General features: G+C 46.9%; 2 protein-coding genes across 7 annotated transcripts in view; one reads left to right on the forward strand and one right to left on the reverse strand.

The window, feature by feature from the left end:
• Nucleotides 1-5,004, forward strand: part of ITGB1BP1 (integrin beta 1 binding protein 1) — a 17,856-nt gene extending 12,852 nt beyond the window's left edge. For 3 of the 6 annotated variants that reach the window (XM_011960932.1, XM_011960934.1, XM_011960933.1), the window contains 3 exons: nucleotides 3,429-3,521; nucleotides 4,053-4,202; nucleotides 4,752-4,997. In XM_011960932.1, the coding sequence (XP_011816322.1) occupies nucleotides 3,429-3,521; nucleotides 4,053-4,202; nucleotides 4,752-4,823 (315 nt within the window). In that variant the 3' untranslated portion in view covers nucleotides 4,824-4,997. Of the gene's footprint in view, nucleotides 1-3,428; nucleotides 3,522-4,052; nucleotides 4,203-4,751 lie in introns of all 6 variants that reach the window. The other 3 variants (XM_011960937.1, XM_011960938.1, XM_011960935.1) reach the window with 2 other exon arrangements.
• A 488-nt stretch (nucleotides 5,005-5,492) lies between these two features.
• The window catches only part of ASAP2 (ArfGAP with SH3 domain, ankyrin repeat and PH domain 2), a 180,191-nt gene continuing 172,012 nt past the window's right edge, over nucleotides 5,493-13,671 (reverse strand). Inside the window, exons 25-28 of the mRNA XM_011960939.1 lie at nucleotides 11,358-11,407; nucleotides 10,639-10,727; nucleotides 10,074-10,196; nucleotides 5,493-7,907 (exon numbers count right to left, since the gene is read on the reverse strand). Coding sequence (XP_011816329.1) covers nucleotides 7,833-7,907; nucleotides 10,074-10,196; nucleotides 10,639-10,727; nucleotides 11,358-11,407 — 337 coding nt within the window. The 3' untranslated portion in view covers nucleotides 5,493-7,832. The remainder of the gene's footprint in view (nucleotides 7,908-10,073; nucleotides 10,197-10,638; nucleotides 10,728-11,357; nucleotides 11,408-13,671) is intronic.

Consider the following 13,671-nt stretch of genomic DNA (forward strand, 5'->3'; position numbering starts at 1 on the left):
CGCGATCTCGGTTCACTGCAGCCTCCACCTCCCAGGTTCAAGCGATTCTCCTGCCTCAGCTTCCTGAGTAGCTGGGACTACAGGCGCGTGCTGCCACACCCGGCTAATTTTTTTGTATTTTAGTACAGACGGGGTTTCACTGTGTTGCCCAAGCTGGTTGTGAACCCCTGACCTCACGTGATCCACCTGCCTCCGCCTCCGAAAGTGCTGGGATTACAGGCCTGAGCCACTGTGCCTGGCCTATTAATACTTTCTTTATGGGGCTGATCAATCCTATTTAAATGAGGGGCTGATTGTGGTGACTGGTTATATTCCTTAGGTTCTTCTTTTAAAATAATCTGGCAAAACCTCACCGTACCACCATCAGACCAGTTCTGTCTCTGAATAATCTAATTCATAATGATGTTGACCTAACATACCTGTTTATTCATGCAAGGTTTCCAACAAGAATTGAGATGAGTGGGTTTCAAAAAGATAAAATCAAGACGATAAAAAATAATCATCATGAAGGAAAATTAAATCAAAAGTATAAGGTATAAACTAGTTAAGCATGAAATTTTATAAAATCTGTACCCTTGCCAGTGGTGGAAGTACATGAGCCAAAAGACTTAGTGAATTTGGTAATGAGAGAAAAAAAGAAAGTAAATTGTTTCTGGAGTTTCTAGAAAACAAAATTACATTTTTGTGTGCGCATTAAAAGAGGGATATTACTGCAGTAAAAAGATTCCTTAACTTCAGAGAGTGTGAATCTGAAGAATGTGTAATCTCTTAAATCATGGAGAATGAGAATATGAAATATAACCTGGCAGGGTGTGGTGGCTCACGCCTGTAATCCCAGCATTTTGGGAGGCAAAGTGGGGAGATCACTTGAACCCAGGAGTTCAAAACAAGCCTGGGCAACACAGACCTCGTTTCTACAAAAAAAAATTTTTTAATTGCTGAGTACAGTGGCTCATGCCTGTAATCCCAGCACTTTGGGAGGCCAAGGCGGGCAGATCACTTGAGGGCAAGAGTTCAGGACCAGCCTGGCCAATATGGCAAAAGCCCCATCTCTACTAAAAATACAAAAATTAGCTGGGTGTGGTGGTGCACGCCTATAATCCCAGCTACTCGGGAGGCTGAGGTTGAACTGCTTGCTTGAACTCAGGAGGCAGAGGCTGCAGTGAGCCAAGATTGTGCCACTGCACTCTAGCCCTGGGTGACACAGTGAGACTGTCTCAAACAAAACAAAACACCCGCCCGGGCAAGACCCCTGTCTCTACAAAACATCTAAAAAATTCCGCTGAGTGTGGTGTTATGCACTGGTAGTCCCAGATGCTCAGAAGGCCAAGGCAGGGGGATTCCTTGAGCTCAGGAGGTCAAGGTTGCAGTGAGCCATCATTCTATCACTGTACTCCAGCCTGGGTGACAGAACAGTGAGACTGTCTCAAAAAATCTGAAATGAAGTTTCATATCTTTATGAAAGTAAAGGAGGATACTTCTGTCTGAAGGACAACATCAGTGAATCTAAATTGCCATTTAAGAGAGAACTCGGGCTGGGCACGGTGGCCCAGGTCTGTAATTCCAGCACTTTGGGAGGCTGAGGTGGGCGGATCACAAGGTCAGGAGATCGAGATCATCCTGCCTAACATGGTGAAACTCCATCTCTACTAAAAGTACAAAAAAAATTAGCTGGGCATGGTGGCGGGTGCCTGTAATCCCAGCTACTCGGGAGACTGAGGCAGGAGAATCGCTTGAACCTGGGAGGCGGAGGTTGCAGTGAGCCGAGATCGCGCCACTGTACTCCAGCCTGGGTGACAAGAGCGAAACTCCATCTCAAGAGGAAAAGAACTCAGGGTAGTCTGGACGAGTGTAATTACTATCCAGCATTTAGTTGGAAATGTAAAGTCATTCCAACAAACTAACATTAAGTCCTCGGGTAACCTCGTTGATTGGTTCTTGGAAAACCATCTAGGTTAGTTCCTCCGGAATCTCATTTTTCAAGGTCATTTTGTTACAATGTTTTATAATGTTGAAGAGAAAAAAAAATGGTTTTGTTATATGCATGGTTTCGCTTAAAGTTGTAGTTTCCAAGAACAAGCCGCAACGTTCAGTGTGGTCTTACCATAAAAGCAACAACCAGTCTGAGTGTTGTACTGAAAGATCAATTATTTTCCTCTCAAAAATACACCAGCATTATTTTCATTCCTATAAGGACTGCTCAATTTCTCATATCACCATAGAATTTTTGCTTGCTAAAATTCCAGTATTGACAGTAGCATGACCGTTATCCCATACCATGATTCTTGGAGTTGCTTTAAACCTACTTACTGTGGGAAGCAGTTGGGAAGAGGGTACTGTAACATTGTGGATGGAACTTATTTACTATGATTTATTTAATGTGAGCAAGTGGTTCCTCAAAACCATTTACAGTATGGAACATCCATAGGTTGCCAACAGTGTCTTATGTTAGGAAAGACGAAGTAGGTGGTATTCTGGTCTGGGAGCTGAGACTGGATCAACCAATAGGGAAGCCGTCAGGGATTATCTGCCGTTTCTGAGTAGCTCAAAACTCCGATTCATGTTTTTGTGAGTGGAGTAACTGCTCATCAGCAGCACTTGCCAGCCGGAAGCCCTGAGGCCTGGGATCACCAGACACGCCTTCCCATCTGGGCAGGGTATGTGGGCTCTGCTTCCTGATCATCCCACGTGCTAGCACTGGTCTGCGCTATGGAAGTGAAGACCTTGATTTTTCTAATGTAGATATTTTAACCTCAGCAGGATCTGTGAGAGGCAGCTCAGTCTGTAATTAGGATTAACACCAAGACAGACAATATGCATGAAAGGGATGGATGTGAATTTTGCTCAGAGTTGTGGGCTGTAAAAATGGGGCTGGGCACAGTGGCTCATGCCTGTAATGCCAGCACTTTGGGAGGCCAACTTGGGAGAGTTACCTGAGGCCAAGAAGAGTTCAAGACCAGCCTAAGGCAATACCATCTCTATTTAAAAATAAATAAATGGCCCACACGGTGGCTCATGCCTGTAATCCCAGCATTTTGGGAGGCTGTGGTGGGTGGATCATTTGAGGTCAGGAGTTCATGACCAGCCTGGCCAACATGATGAAATACAATCCATCTGTACTAAAAATACAAAAATTAGACAGATGTGCTCACTTGAACCCAGGAGGCAGAGGTTGCACCGAGCTGAGATCATGCCACTGCACTACAGCCTGGGCGACAGAGTGAGACTCTGTCTCAGAAATAAAAATAAACTTTTTTTAAATGGGGGGAAATGTTTCTTCTGCCTCTGTGGAGAGAAACTCTTGCCTGGCTCTGTACCCCACGTTCTTTAAAGGGTTTGGGCTTGTGATGGCCAGATACTCGACTAGTCAGAAATAAGACTATAATGTAATTTTAATCTGTATCATATAATTTATTTTTACTTTAAAGCAAGACGGAAAGTTGCCTTTTGTTCCTCCAGAGGAAGAATTTATTATGGGAGTTTCCAAGTATGGCATAAAAGTATCAACATCAGATCAATATGTAAGTAATATAATTTATTAAGAAAATTATGTTTTAGATAACAGGGAATTCAGGCCATTAAGAGCCCCCTTCTAATTAGGGCCACTCCTGTTGGCAGTGATTGGTTTGTAAACCTTCCTGGCAGTTGGTCTTAAACGTGACCAATTTCTTAGGGTGAATAGGGGCCTCCTTTTCTCTCCTGTGTTGGAAGGGTCCATGCAACCTGTCCCCAACCCCCAAACTCACACAGATGCCTCCGGATGCATTTTCAACTAAGGGCCCCTCATCCATTAAGAGCAGCTGTCAGCTTGGAAGGTGGGCACAGACACTGGGATAGTCAGTTTAGATCACTCCACTCCTGTCTTGCTGGGATTTAAAAAGGCATGATCCTGAAGGCAAATCGCCCGAGACTGAGCATACAGGAACATCCCTTGGGGTGAGAAACCTATGGATATGCTGTTTCAAGCCTCACTCTGCCTGGGAGGGTGTGTCATTAGGACCGACAAACAAGTGAGAGTCCTGATCTCTCCGAATCTTTCCTGACTTCTGCAGGATGTTTTGCACAGGCATGCTCTCTACTTAATAATCCGGATGGTGTGTTACGATGATGGTCTCGGGGCGGGAAAAAGCTTACTGGCTCTGAAGACCACAGATGCAAGCAATGAAGAATACAGCCTGTGGGTTTATCAGTGCAACAGCCTGGTGAGACTTTGTTACTTTGGTTAGCTGCTTACTCATCGTCGCAAAACCCAGGGACTACTGTTGTTTGAAGGTTGAAGAAATACAATCCATTATATATGGAATATCTGGCCTGCCTGGGGATAGGGAATGAATATTAGGCTGGAGGTCAGCCAGCTGGCAAGACAGTGCAGGTTTGTGAACCATTTCTGTTAGGGCCAGTGGCAGCACTCACTCGTGCCTGGATTTAAAAGGTAAACAAAGCAGCTGAGGAAAAGTGTATCCTCCAGGGGCCAAAGGCTCCCTCCATTTCCGAAAGCTGTTGCCCTCCTAGACTGCGTGATCAGCCTTCTCAGGCTGCAGTCGCTGTTTGCTCCTCTCTGAAGGAGGGCAAAGAGCCCATGTGCAGGGAAGCTCATAGTGCGGGTTCCACTGACCTGGGCAGGCATGTGTTGTCGGCTTCCTTAGGAGAGGTCTTAAGAGGGTTAGGTGTGTGCCTCTGCTAGCCAAATTAAGTTCATGAAGAGATCAGCGAATGTTGCTCTTACTCTATCATCTTTTCACGTAATGTAGGAACAAGCACAAGCCATTTGCAAGGTTTTATCCACTGCTTTTGACTCTGTATTAACATCTGAGAAACCTTGAATCCTGCAATCAAGAAGTCAACTTCATCTGAAAGTTCAGCTGTTTTCAATCTGCAGTGCTGAAGTGTTATGCAAATAACGAAATGATCCCTTGCTCTAGGTTTTCTGAAGAAAATGGATTGTGTAAAATGCTGATCATTTGTTTATTAAAATGTGTCATATTACAGTGAGTTAACTCTCAATGAAGTCATCTACTTTCTGGGATAAAAAAAACTTCATTTGTCTTTTTTTCAAAGTTCAAATAAGCTTAACCTAAGTGTCACAGAAGCCTAGGTGTCCCAGAGGTCCGTTCAGTGACAAACACTGGAGGCCTGCCTGAGGAAGACTGATGACATGTGTTCAGTAGTGGCTTCCCAGTGACGTGGGACCTGGGTCCACTGGCATGGACCTCTCTCCGGCAGAGGTGTGGACAGGAGACCAGGATTCATGCTGGTTTGGAACAGTGACATTGCCAACTTAAGACACGCAAAGTAGATTTTCACAAGTGTCTGGTCAAGCTAACATGCTGGCAAACCACAATTCTTAGAGTTAAGAGAACCTTAAAGGATTACCGCTCATGTTAAGAGTAGTATATAAGGGATCTCATGTACAGTATGATAGTGTACTTTTTTTTAAAGGACTGTCAATATATAAAACTTTAAAGATTAAAAACATTAAAAATAAAACCATGTCCATTTAAAAGTATTTTATTTCTTTCCAGTCAAATGACTAGTTAACAAGAAGAGTAAACTTATTAAACATGCTCTAGTTATAAATCACTGCATTAAGGACAATGAAAATAATCAATTTTGGTTATACAATATATACAGTTGTGCTGCAACCAAAGTAATCAGGTGAATGAACTGAATATCATACATCTCAAAATAGCATCCTAAGCTGCATATTATGTTATCCACCCCTTAACAGATCACACAGTAACTCTTAGTCTGTGTACATATTCTGAGCCATCATCCCAGATCTGATGGAGAATGGCATGCAAAATGCCAGAATCCTGCAGCTGCAGTATGTGAAACATAAACTTTAAATATAAATAGATATCTACAATGTTTTTCTTTCTCTCAGTTGCCTTTTTAATTTGCAAAGAGCAAATAACTAAGGATATTAGCAGGGACGTTAATATAATTTCTCCTCTGTTAAGAGTACTATTAGTTACTGCACAATAGCACCAAATTGCAGACTGGAAAAATATTTCCTAGATATTTATGTACCAGTGAACCTGATAGATGAGTTTGGGACTGGAGTTCTGATGTTGATATCCATCAACTTTATTCCTTGTATAGCTGGCACCAGGTGGTCAAAGGCTGACTATAAAATACAGATGGAGGAGGATTGTTAAAATAGACATAAGTGCACTGTGCAAAATACATCTGTTTACTTAAATCTATGAGAAAATTAAATGAAGGGTTCAAACAACAGAAATTAACAATTAGTGAAAACAGATGTAGTGCTTTAAAAAAAAAACAAAAAACTACAGATCTAACACATTTTTACCCAGAACTTTGAAAGGCAAAAAGCCATTGCTATACATCCTAAAACATTCCAGTTTGTTCTGTCTTCCTTTACAACAACAACAAAAGTACAATGCCAAAAACAACAAGAAAAAATTCTACACGTAGAGTCTTGCACAATAAGACAAGCTGCTTCAATCAAATGTACCATCACAACAAATGCAGCAACAGCACTGCTGCCCCACTTTCCAAGCCTACACTCAATTTATTCCTTTACTTGTGTTAAAAGTCCAAGTGGGCATCACAGGCCTCTTTATTCTCAGCCAAAATGTCCAATATTCCCACTATGAATCTTACCCTCACAATTACTAAATAGAGGTATGACAGTCAAGTTCATTAAACTAATGAGTTTTGGTTTCATAATATACAACCTAATCCCCCCTACTACCACCCCAAGTAGCTTAAGAATGATATGATGGCCTTAAATAGTAAAAACTGGGATGTTTGGGAGTATTTTATTATCTGGGACCTATATATTTCTGATATGTTCTTGATTATAAACAGATGGACAGATTTGATTTCAAGACAGTGTGACTACCATTCCTGTTGGAGTATTATATAAATACAAGACACTAAACTGAGTCAACATTCTCATGGGCTAGAAGGGAAGGCAGTGGGACAGTCAGCAGGAAACAGCAAGTGATGGGTTAATACAGCATGGTCTGCGCCACAGAATTCTCCTGTGTACAGCTGCCTTCTGTGTGATTCAGCAAGTTCAAGAAGGCAAATTCTGAAACATCTAAAGCATATAAACTAATTTAAAAGAACTGTTTTGCAATCCATCATCCTTAGTTTTTAACCAAATTCAGGAAATGCAGTTTTATATAACCTGGAACGGAATGAACTGTAGTTACCCTACGTTGTCATAAACCATCAGTAATTTTGTTAAGTATGATTGTTCACAACAGGTTATACACACATGCAGAATATAGTGATAGCTGCAACCTCACAAATTAGGGCTAGAAAGTGCAATGCTAATGTGTAAATTTCCAAGTTGTTTTTTAAACACTGGGTGGATTTCAAAGTAATACGTGTCTTTAAAGGTGAACTGATGGCATTTTATCGAGAAAGTCCAGAGCTGGGCTATGGACTTCTGAAGCAGCAGTTGACTGGCCATCTAAAATAATTGTGCTAAAGGTCACCACTCCAGAATTGGGCCAAGGAAGAGTTTATTTCCAATACACTCAATGCAAACATTTTTAGGTTTAGCGAATTCCGTAGAGGCAGGATCTTGACTATGTATAATAGTTAAAATAACTTTTCAGTTCACCTGTTGGGAAATTCAGTTTTTCCTAATAAATGCATAGCAATGTTTCGTGAAAACCACAAATTATAAAAACAATTACTGATATGTAAAAATTGCCTCAGTTTTTAAAACAGCAGTGGCATTAGAGAACATGGGCTACCGTACAAACAGTTCATGAAACTGGTTATCTGGCAAGAGTTTTGGTACCAACAACAAAACAGGAACGTAACTGTTAATGCTTTTGTTCAGTAGCAATTCAGTCAGCGATAAAGTGCACAAATGACACTGGGAATGCGCCTTTGCGACCAGGATCTCCATCAATGTGGCCAATCTGAAACGGAAAAAAAGTGTAGGTTGCTATTAAAATTCCAAATGTTGGTGGAAACTTTGAAGGGCATTACATAGAGCATTTGGTGAAAAGAAGCACGATTGGTTCAGAAGACTCTCTTCCGACAAGAAATTACTTGGGCAAAACATCCAAACGATTTTTGTCCTTTTTTCCTCACATTTCAGATAGTGCAGGCCTCTCCTGTGTAAGGAGCTCTTCCCAGCCGTGCCTCAGATGTTCACTGGCGGGGATGGCCACCCCCACCTGTTCCTGGGAGGCACACAGGTCAGCTCTCTGACCGCTACTCCCCACTGGCCTTTTTTGAATGAATGAATGAATGAATGAAGCAGAGTGTCACAAGTTTGTGAGCTGCAAAGTCACTGAAAGTGGCAAAGGTATAAGTTGGCCCCATTTCACTGAGTCAAGCGCTTGTGTAAGGCTTCATTCACTCTATCCACTTATGTTCGCTCTTGGGTAAATTATATCCAAGTATGATCTCAAGAGTGTAAATGATGTAGGCAAATAAAAGGCTAAAAACAGCCAAAATATGAACGGTGGGCTTTTTGCGGAGTGGTAGGGGGTTGCTGTGGCTATGGGCAACTTCTGTTTTCTGCTTTATGCCTCTATTTTCCAGTTTTGGAAATGAACAGGTATTTTCCACATGGCTAAGCCTGTGGTCAGGCTGGCGCCCTGTCCGGATGGTGGGTTGTAGGCAACTGTGGGAGCTGGCTGGCAGGGCTGGCTCTGTGTGCAGGTGGGTCTAGTGGGTGTGTGGATGGGAGGGTTGGGCAAGTTCGGGTCCTCACGTGCTCTATGCAGCCAAGCTGAGCACTCTCCTCACCAGAACCCAGGTGCTGTGGCCCTCGTGAGGCTGATGGTGGGAACTCTGGATCCACACTTTATTAATTTATTTATTTATTTATTTATTTAGAGATGGAGAGTCTGGCAGAGATGGAGTCTGGCTCTGTCACCCAGGCTGTAGTGCAGTGGCGTGATCTCGGCTCACTGCAACCTCCCCGTTGAGGGTTCAAATGAGTCTCCTGCCTCAGCCTCCCAAGTAGCTGGGATTACAGGTGCCTGCCACCACGCCCAGCTAATTTTTTGTATTTTTAGTAGAGAACCATGTTGGCCAGGCTGGTCTCGAACTCCTGATCTCAAGTGTTCCGCCTGCCTCGGCCTCCCAGAGTGCTGGGATTATGGAGGTGAGCCACCGCACCCAGCCCACAGACACTTTTAATCCATTAAGGGCAAACGAGGCCACAGGAAAGAGCGGTGAACCCAGCCCTGCCAAATGAAGGCAGTGCTGCCTGACCCCGAGAGCTCACAGCGCCCCTGGAGGCTGAAGACGTGCAGTTTCAACACTAGTGGGAGCTCTGCGAGGGACAGCGACTAAAGACAGTGTCCAGACTCCTTGCAGTTGACGAAGCAGTTCCCTTAAATCCTGTGAGTTCCCAGCTGAACTGTCCGCTCTGAGCTCAGATGCGGAGCCACGCCACTTGCGTCTGCTGTGTGGTGGCTCAGCCTGGGGCTGTCTGCCCGCGCACCATTCAAACCGGTTCATCCACTGCCCTCACTGTATACAGCTGCCACTTAGTGGGTGCTCACCGGATCATCTGCACCAGACTGTGTGTGTGACCCCCTTTCACAGATGATCCCACTAACGCTTAAAGATAAAAGCAACCAGCCCCAAGCCACCGGCCCGTGAGTGGCCAAGTCTGAATTCTTAGGTGGCCGGCACTCATCTTGTTCCCATACCCTGCTGGACGCCTGGGCGGCCACAGCTCATTTCAGGACCAGACTCACGCCTGGGGCTCTGTGCTCTAGGTCAGCTCCTTCCAGACACCCGATCCCACTAATCCAGCAATGGGGGGTGATGACCTAGAAACTCAAGGCCTCAAAATGAAGGAGTCTCACTTGAGGCCCTCATGGGTGCTCTGGAAACTGCACCCTAACAGGGGAAGCAGCCACCCTGGGGAATAATCAGGCCCACTCAGAAGTGGGTGTCCGTGGAGGAAGCAATTCCTGAAGATGCGAAGGGGCAGAGGCACCAGGAACCATGTCTGGACTGCTCAGGCTGAGAAAATCTCACCTGTGAGCCAGTCTCTCCAGCCAGGTAGGCAGGGATGCAGCTCAGCCCCCAGGAACCTCCCGGGCCCACCCTTGACTCACCCACCACTCCTGGTCCTCCTCCCCGTCCACGATGATCACATCCCCCTCGGAGAAGGTTAGCTCATCGGGGTTGTCAGCCACACAGTTATAGAGCGCCTTCACCCGCTTAGGCTTCAACTTGGTCTGTGTCAGGAGAGGGAACAAAGGTCAGCGTGGCTGCAGCCCTCAGCTCTCAGGGCATACAGTTCAAGCACCCCGCCTCCCCCGGTCTCAGGAGCCCCGTACCTAGGCCTGAGAAGCCCGCAGATGCCAAGGTGGGGCAGGTCAGTGCAGCTCAGGAGCCAGGGAGAGAAAAGGGAAGAGCTCCCCACCAAGCAGAGAGAAGGGGCCAAGGGCTGGGAAACCAAGCGGCCAGGGCAGGGCACTCTGAGTGGGCCCGTCCTGGAGCTGCGATGGGAGGGCCAAACCCACCAGCTGCCAAGAGCCAAGCAATCAGGTACCAAGAAGACCCCTGTGCAGCCCCCAGCCAAGGGAAGAGGGAAGGCTTGCTTCCCTGAGCCCTTGTGAAACCGCCTGCACCCTCCTGGCGAGAGCAGAGGGGCAGGAAAGGGGGCTCGTCACTTACTGCCTGCGACTTCCTAGGCATGGGTGCAGGGGGCTGCAGGACCATAGCATTGGACAGAGGACCCAGAGCTTCTGTTGCAGAAAGATCCACTGTAGGGCAAAAATGAAGCAACTTAAGACATCCCATCAATCATAACCATGAGATGTAAACAATGTACAAGCCACAGGGTGTGTCTGAAAGCAGGTTTCCCCCCAGGTGTTCCCATCTGTTGAGGGAAAAGGGAACCTTCTGATTTGGATGCAGCCCTTGCAGAGCTCGTGCGGCAGCCAAGTGTCCCCCAGTGAGCCCGCCCTGTCAGCAGGAGGGGACAAGGTGAGGGGCCCCAGGACTGAGCTGCTCAGGAGCAGGGGTCTCAGAGGCCGAGGGAGCGGGGAGGATGGCAGAAGGGAAGGAGGGAAGAAGGCAGGAGGGAGGAGAAAGGCAGGGAAAAGGGGGAGAGGAAGGGAGGGGAGGGGTGGAGGAAGGCAGGTGGCGGAGGAAGAAGGCATGAGACTATGCCGGAGAGGAGGAGAAGGGAGCAGGGGAGGAAGGCAGGAGTCGGGGAGGAGGGCAGGAGGGGAGGAGGGGAAGGGGGCAGGGAGGGGACAGGGGGACAGGGGGGCTGCGGGAGGGGAGACAGCTGGGCCCTCCCTCAGGCCTGACCACCTGGCAGGGAACGTCCCCCACATTGCCCCCATGGACCAAGCAGAAACAAACTCAGTCCCAAATTAAATAATTACCAGGTACTCTTGGTTGGCCTTTGTTGGTCAGTGGTGTGGACTTGTCAGCCCTACAAAGACAGGGAGAAAGTAGATTTACTGCTCCCTGAGGGTACCTGCCCCTTTCTCATCCCCTTTTACCAGAGAACCTTCTGAGTTCAAGCTGAAAGTATGTAAGGTGATTTCCTCCACTGTCACTCAGCTCTCTTTTTTATGGGAAAAGGAAGAATGAGAGGCACTGAGAAAGTGCTAGATCCAACGTTTCTGATCCTAAAACCAGGGCTTTTCTCGAGCACTCTGTCCACGTGAGCCTGCTGATGGCCAGGGTCTGGAGCAATGCTGGGCACTGGCCCCACCCTGAGTCTGCTCAGCCCCTTCCCTGCCTTGGTCCCATCTACACGAAAGGGCGGGGCTGAACCTTAACCTCAGGCCCAGATGGCTCTGCCAGGATGGGTCCGATCACCCTGAGTCAGTGCTGTCCATGCCTCTGCGGTCCCTGCTTCTGGGAACCAATGTGGCTGACCATGGGCTCAGGCCCCATCCATGAGCCTCTGGGCCAGCATGCCCCAAAGCCACAGGTGGAGACGCACGAGTGAGGATGTGGTTCTCAGGGCTGGCAGACAGGGGTCCCTCAGTTTGAACCTGCCACTTGGCAGCTCTGGATAAATGGGTTCTGGAGAGTCAGCATTTTCATCTGCAAAAGCTGTGACACAAAATCCGCCAGCTCCAGAGCTAAGGCGCAGTGCCATCAGTGAGGACCTCTGGCTTCAGTTCCCCCGTGGATCTCCTGGACCTAGCATAAAGCCAGGCACAGGACGGGGGCTGGAGAAGCAGAAGAGGAAGACCAGGGAGGAAGGGAAGGCAAAGATGGGATTCTTTCCACGGTACGCTCCCGTCCGTCGACACTCCCTTTGCTGCTCGGAATGAACCCTGTCTGGCCTCAATGCTTACAGTCCCAGAACGAAGGCAGAGAAAACATCACATGGGTTTTGCTCATACTTTGAAGGAACTGAAAAGGAACTTTGTTTTATTCCATAAAGACCCCTCCCATTTGACCAGTCTGGCCATTTGTTTTCCATCAATGTCTCTGGGTGTAAATGTCTCTGCAGACATCATTACACTGACCGGGCTGACCCCCTTGCCTGCAGTCATCCCTAACTACAGAACACTCGCAGGCCTGATCCTCTGAGACAGCAGTCAGCAGACTTTCTTTAAAGAGGCAGCTAGTAAACTTTTTAGGCTTTGTGATTTTTTTTTTTGAGATGGAGTCTCACACTGTCTCCCGGGTTAGAGTGCAGTGGCACAATCTTGGCTCACTGCAACCTCTGCCACCCGAATTCAAGCAATTCTCCTGCCTCAGCCTCCCGAGTAGCCGGAATTACAGGTGTGCACCACCATGCACAGCTAATTTTTTGTATTTTCAGTAGAGATGGGGTTTCACCATGTTGGCCAGGCTGGTCTCAAACTCCTGACCTCAGGTGACTCACCCACCTCGGCCTCCCAAAGTGCTGGGATTACAGGCGTGAGCCACCGCACCCGGACTTTGTGTTTGTTTTTTGAGTCAGGGTCCTGCCCTATTACCCAAGCTTGAGTGCAGTGAGGCAGTCAGTTCACTGCAGCCTCGAACTCCTGGCCTCAGGTGACTCACCCACCTCGGCCTCCCAAAGTGCTGGGATTACAGGTGTGAGCCACTGCACCCGGACTTTGTGTTTGTTTTTTGAGTCAGGGTCCTGCCCTATTACCCAAGCTTGAGTGCAGTGAGGCAGTCAGTTCACTGCAGCCTCGAACTCCTGGGGTCAAGTGATCCTCCCCCTTCAGCCTCCTGAGTAGTTGAGACTACAGGTGCACGCTACCATGCTTGGCTAACTTTCAAAATTTTTTGTAAAGACATGGTCTCACTATGTTTTCCAGGCTGGTCTCGAACTCCTAGTCTCAAGCAATCCTCCTGCTTCGGCCTCCCAAAGCTCTGGGATTACAGGTGTGAGCCACTGCACCCAGCTGGCTTTGTGGATTCTAGCATCTCTGCTGCAATTATTCAACTCTGCCACTGTGGCGTGAAAGCAGCCCCAGACTGCATAAACAAACAGATGTGGCTAATGTTACAATATTTTATGAGCGCTAAAGTGAATCTCACACAGTTTTCATGCGCCATAAAATATCCTTTTGATTTTTTTTTCCACTCAATTACAAATACAAAAGTCATTCTTAATTCTTAGTTCATGGGCCCTAAAAAACAGGCGGCAGGCTGGATTTGGCCTGTGAGCCATAGTTTGCTGACTCCTACCCTAAGAGAAGAGGTGTGAAAATTCACATTTATACCAGAGACAAAATTACC

Source organism: Colobus angolensis, unplaced genomic scaffold, assembly GCF_000951035.1.
Source record: "Colobus angolensis palliatus isolate OR3802 unplaced genomic scaffold, Cang.pa_1.0 Scaffold53, whole genome shotgun sequence".
In the NCBI taxonomy this organism is placed as follows: Eukaryota; Metazoa; Chordata; class Mammalia; order Primates; family Cercopithecidae; genus Colobus; species Colobus angolensis.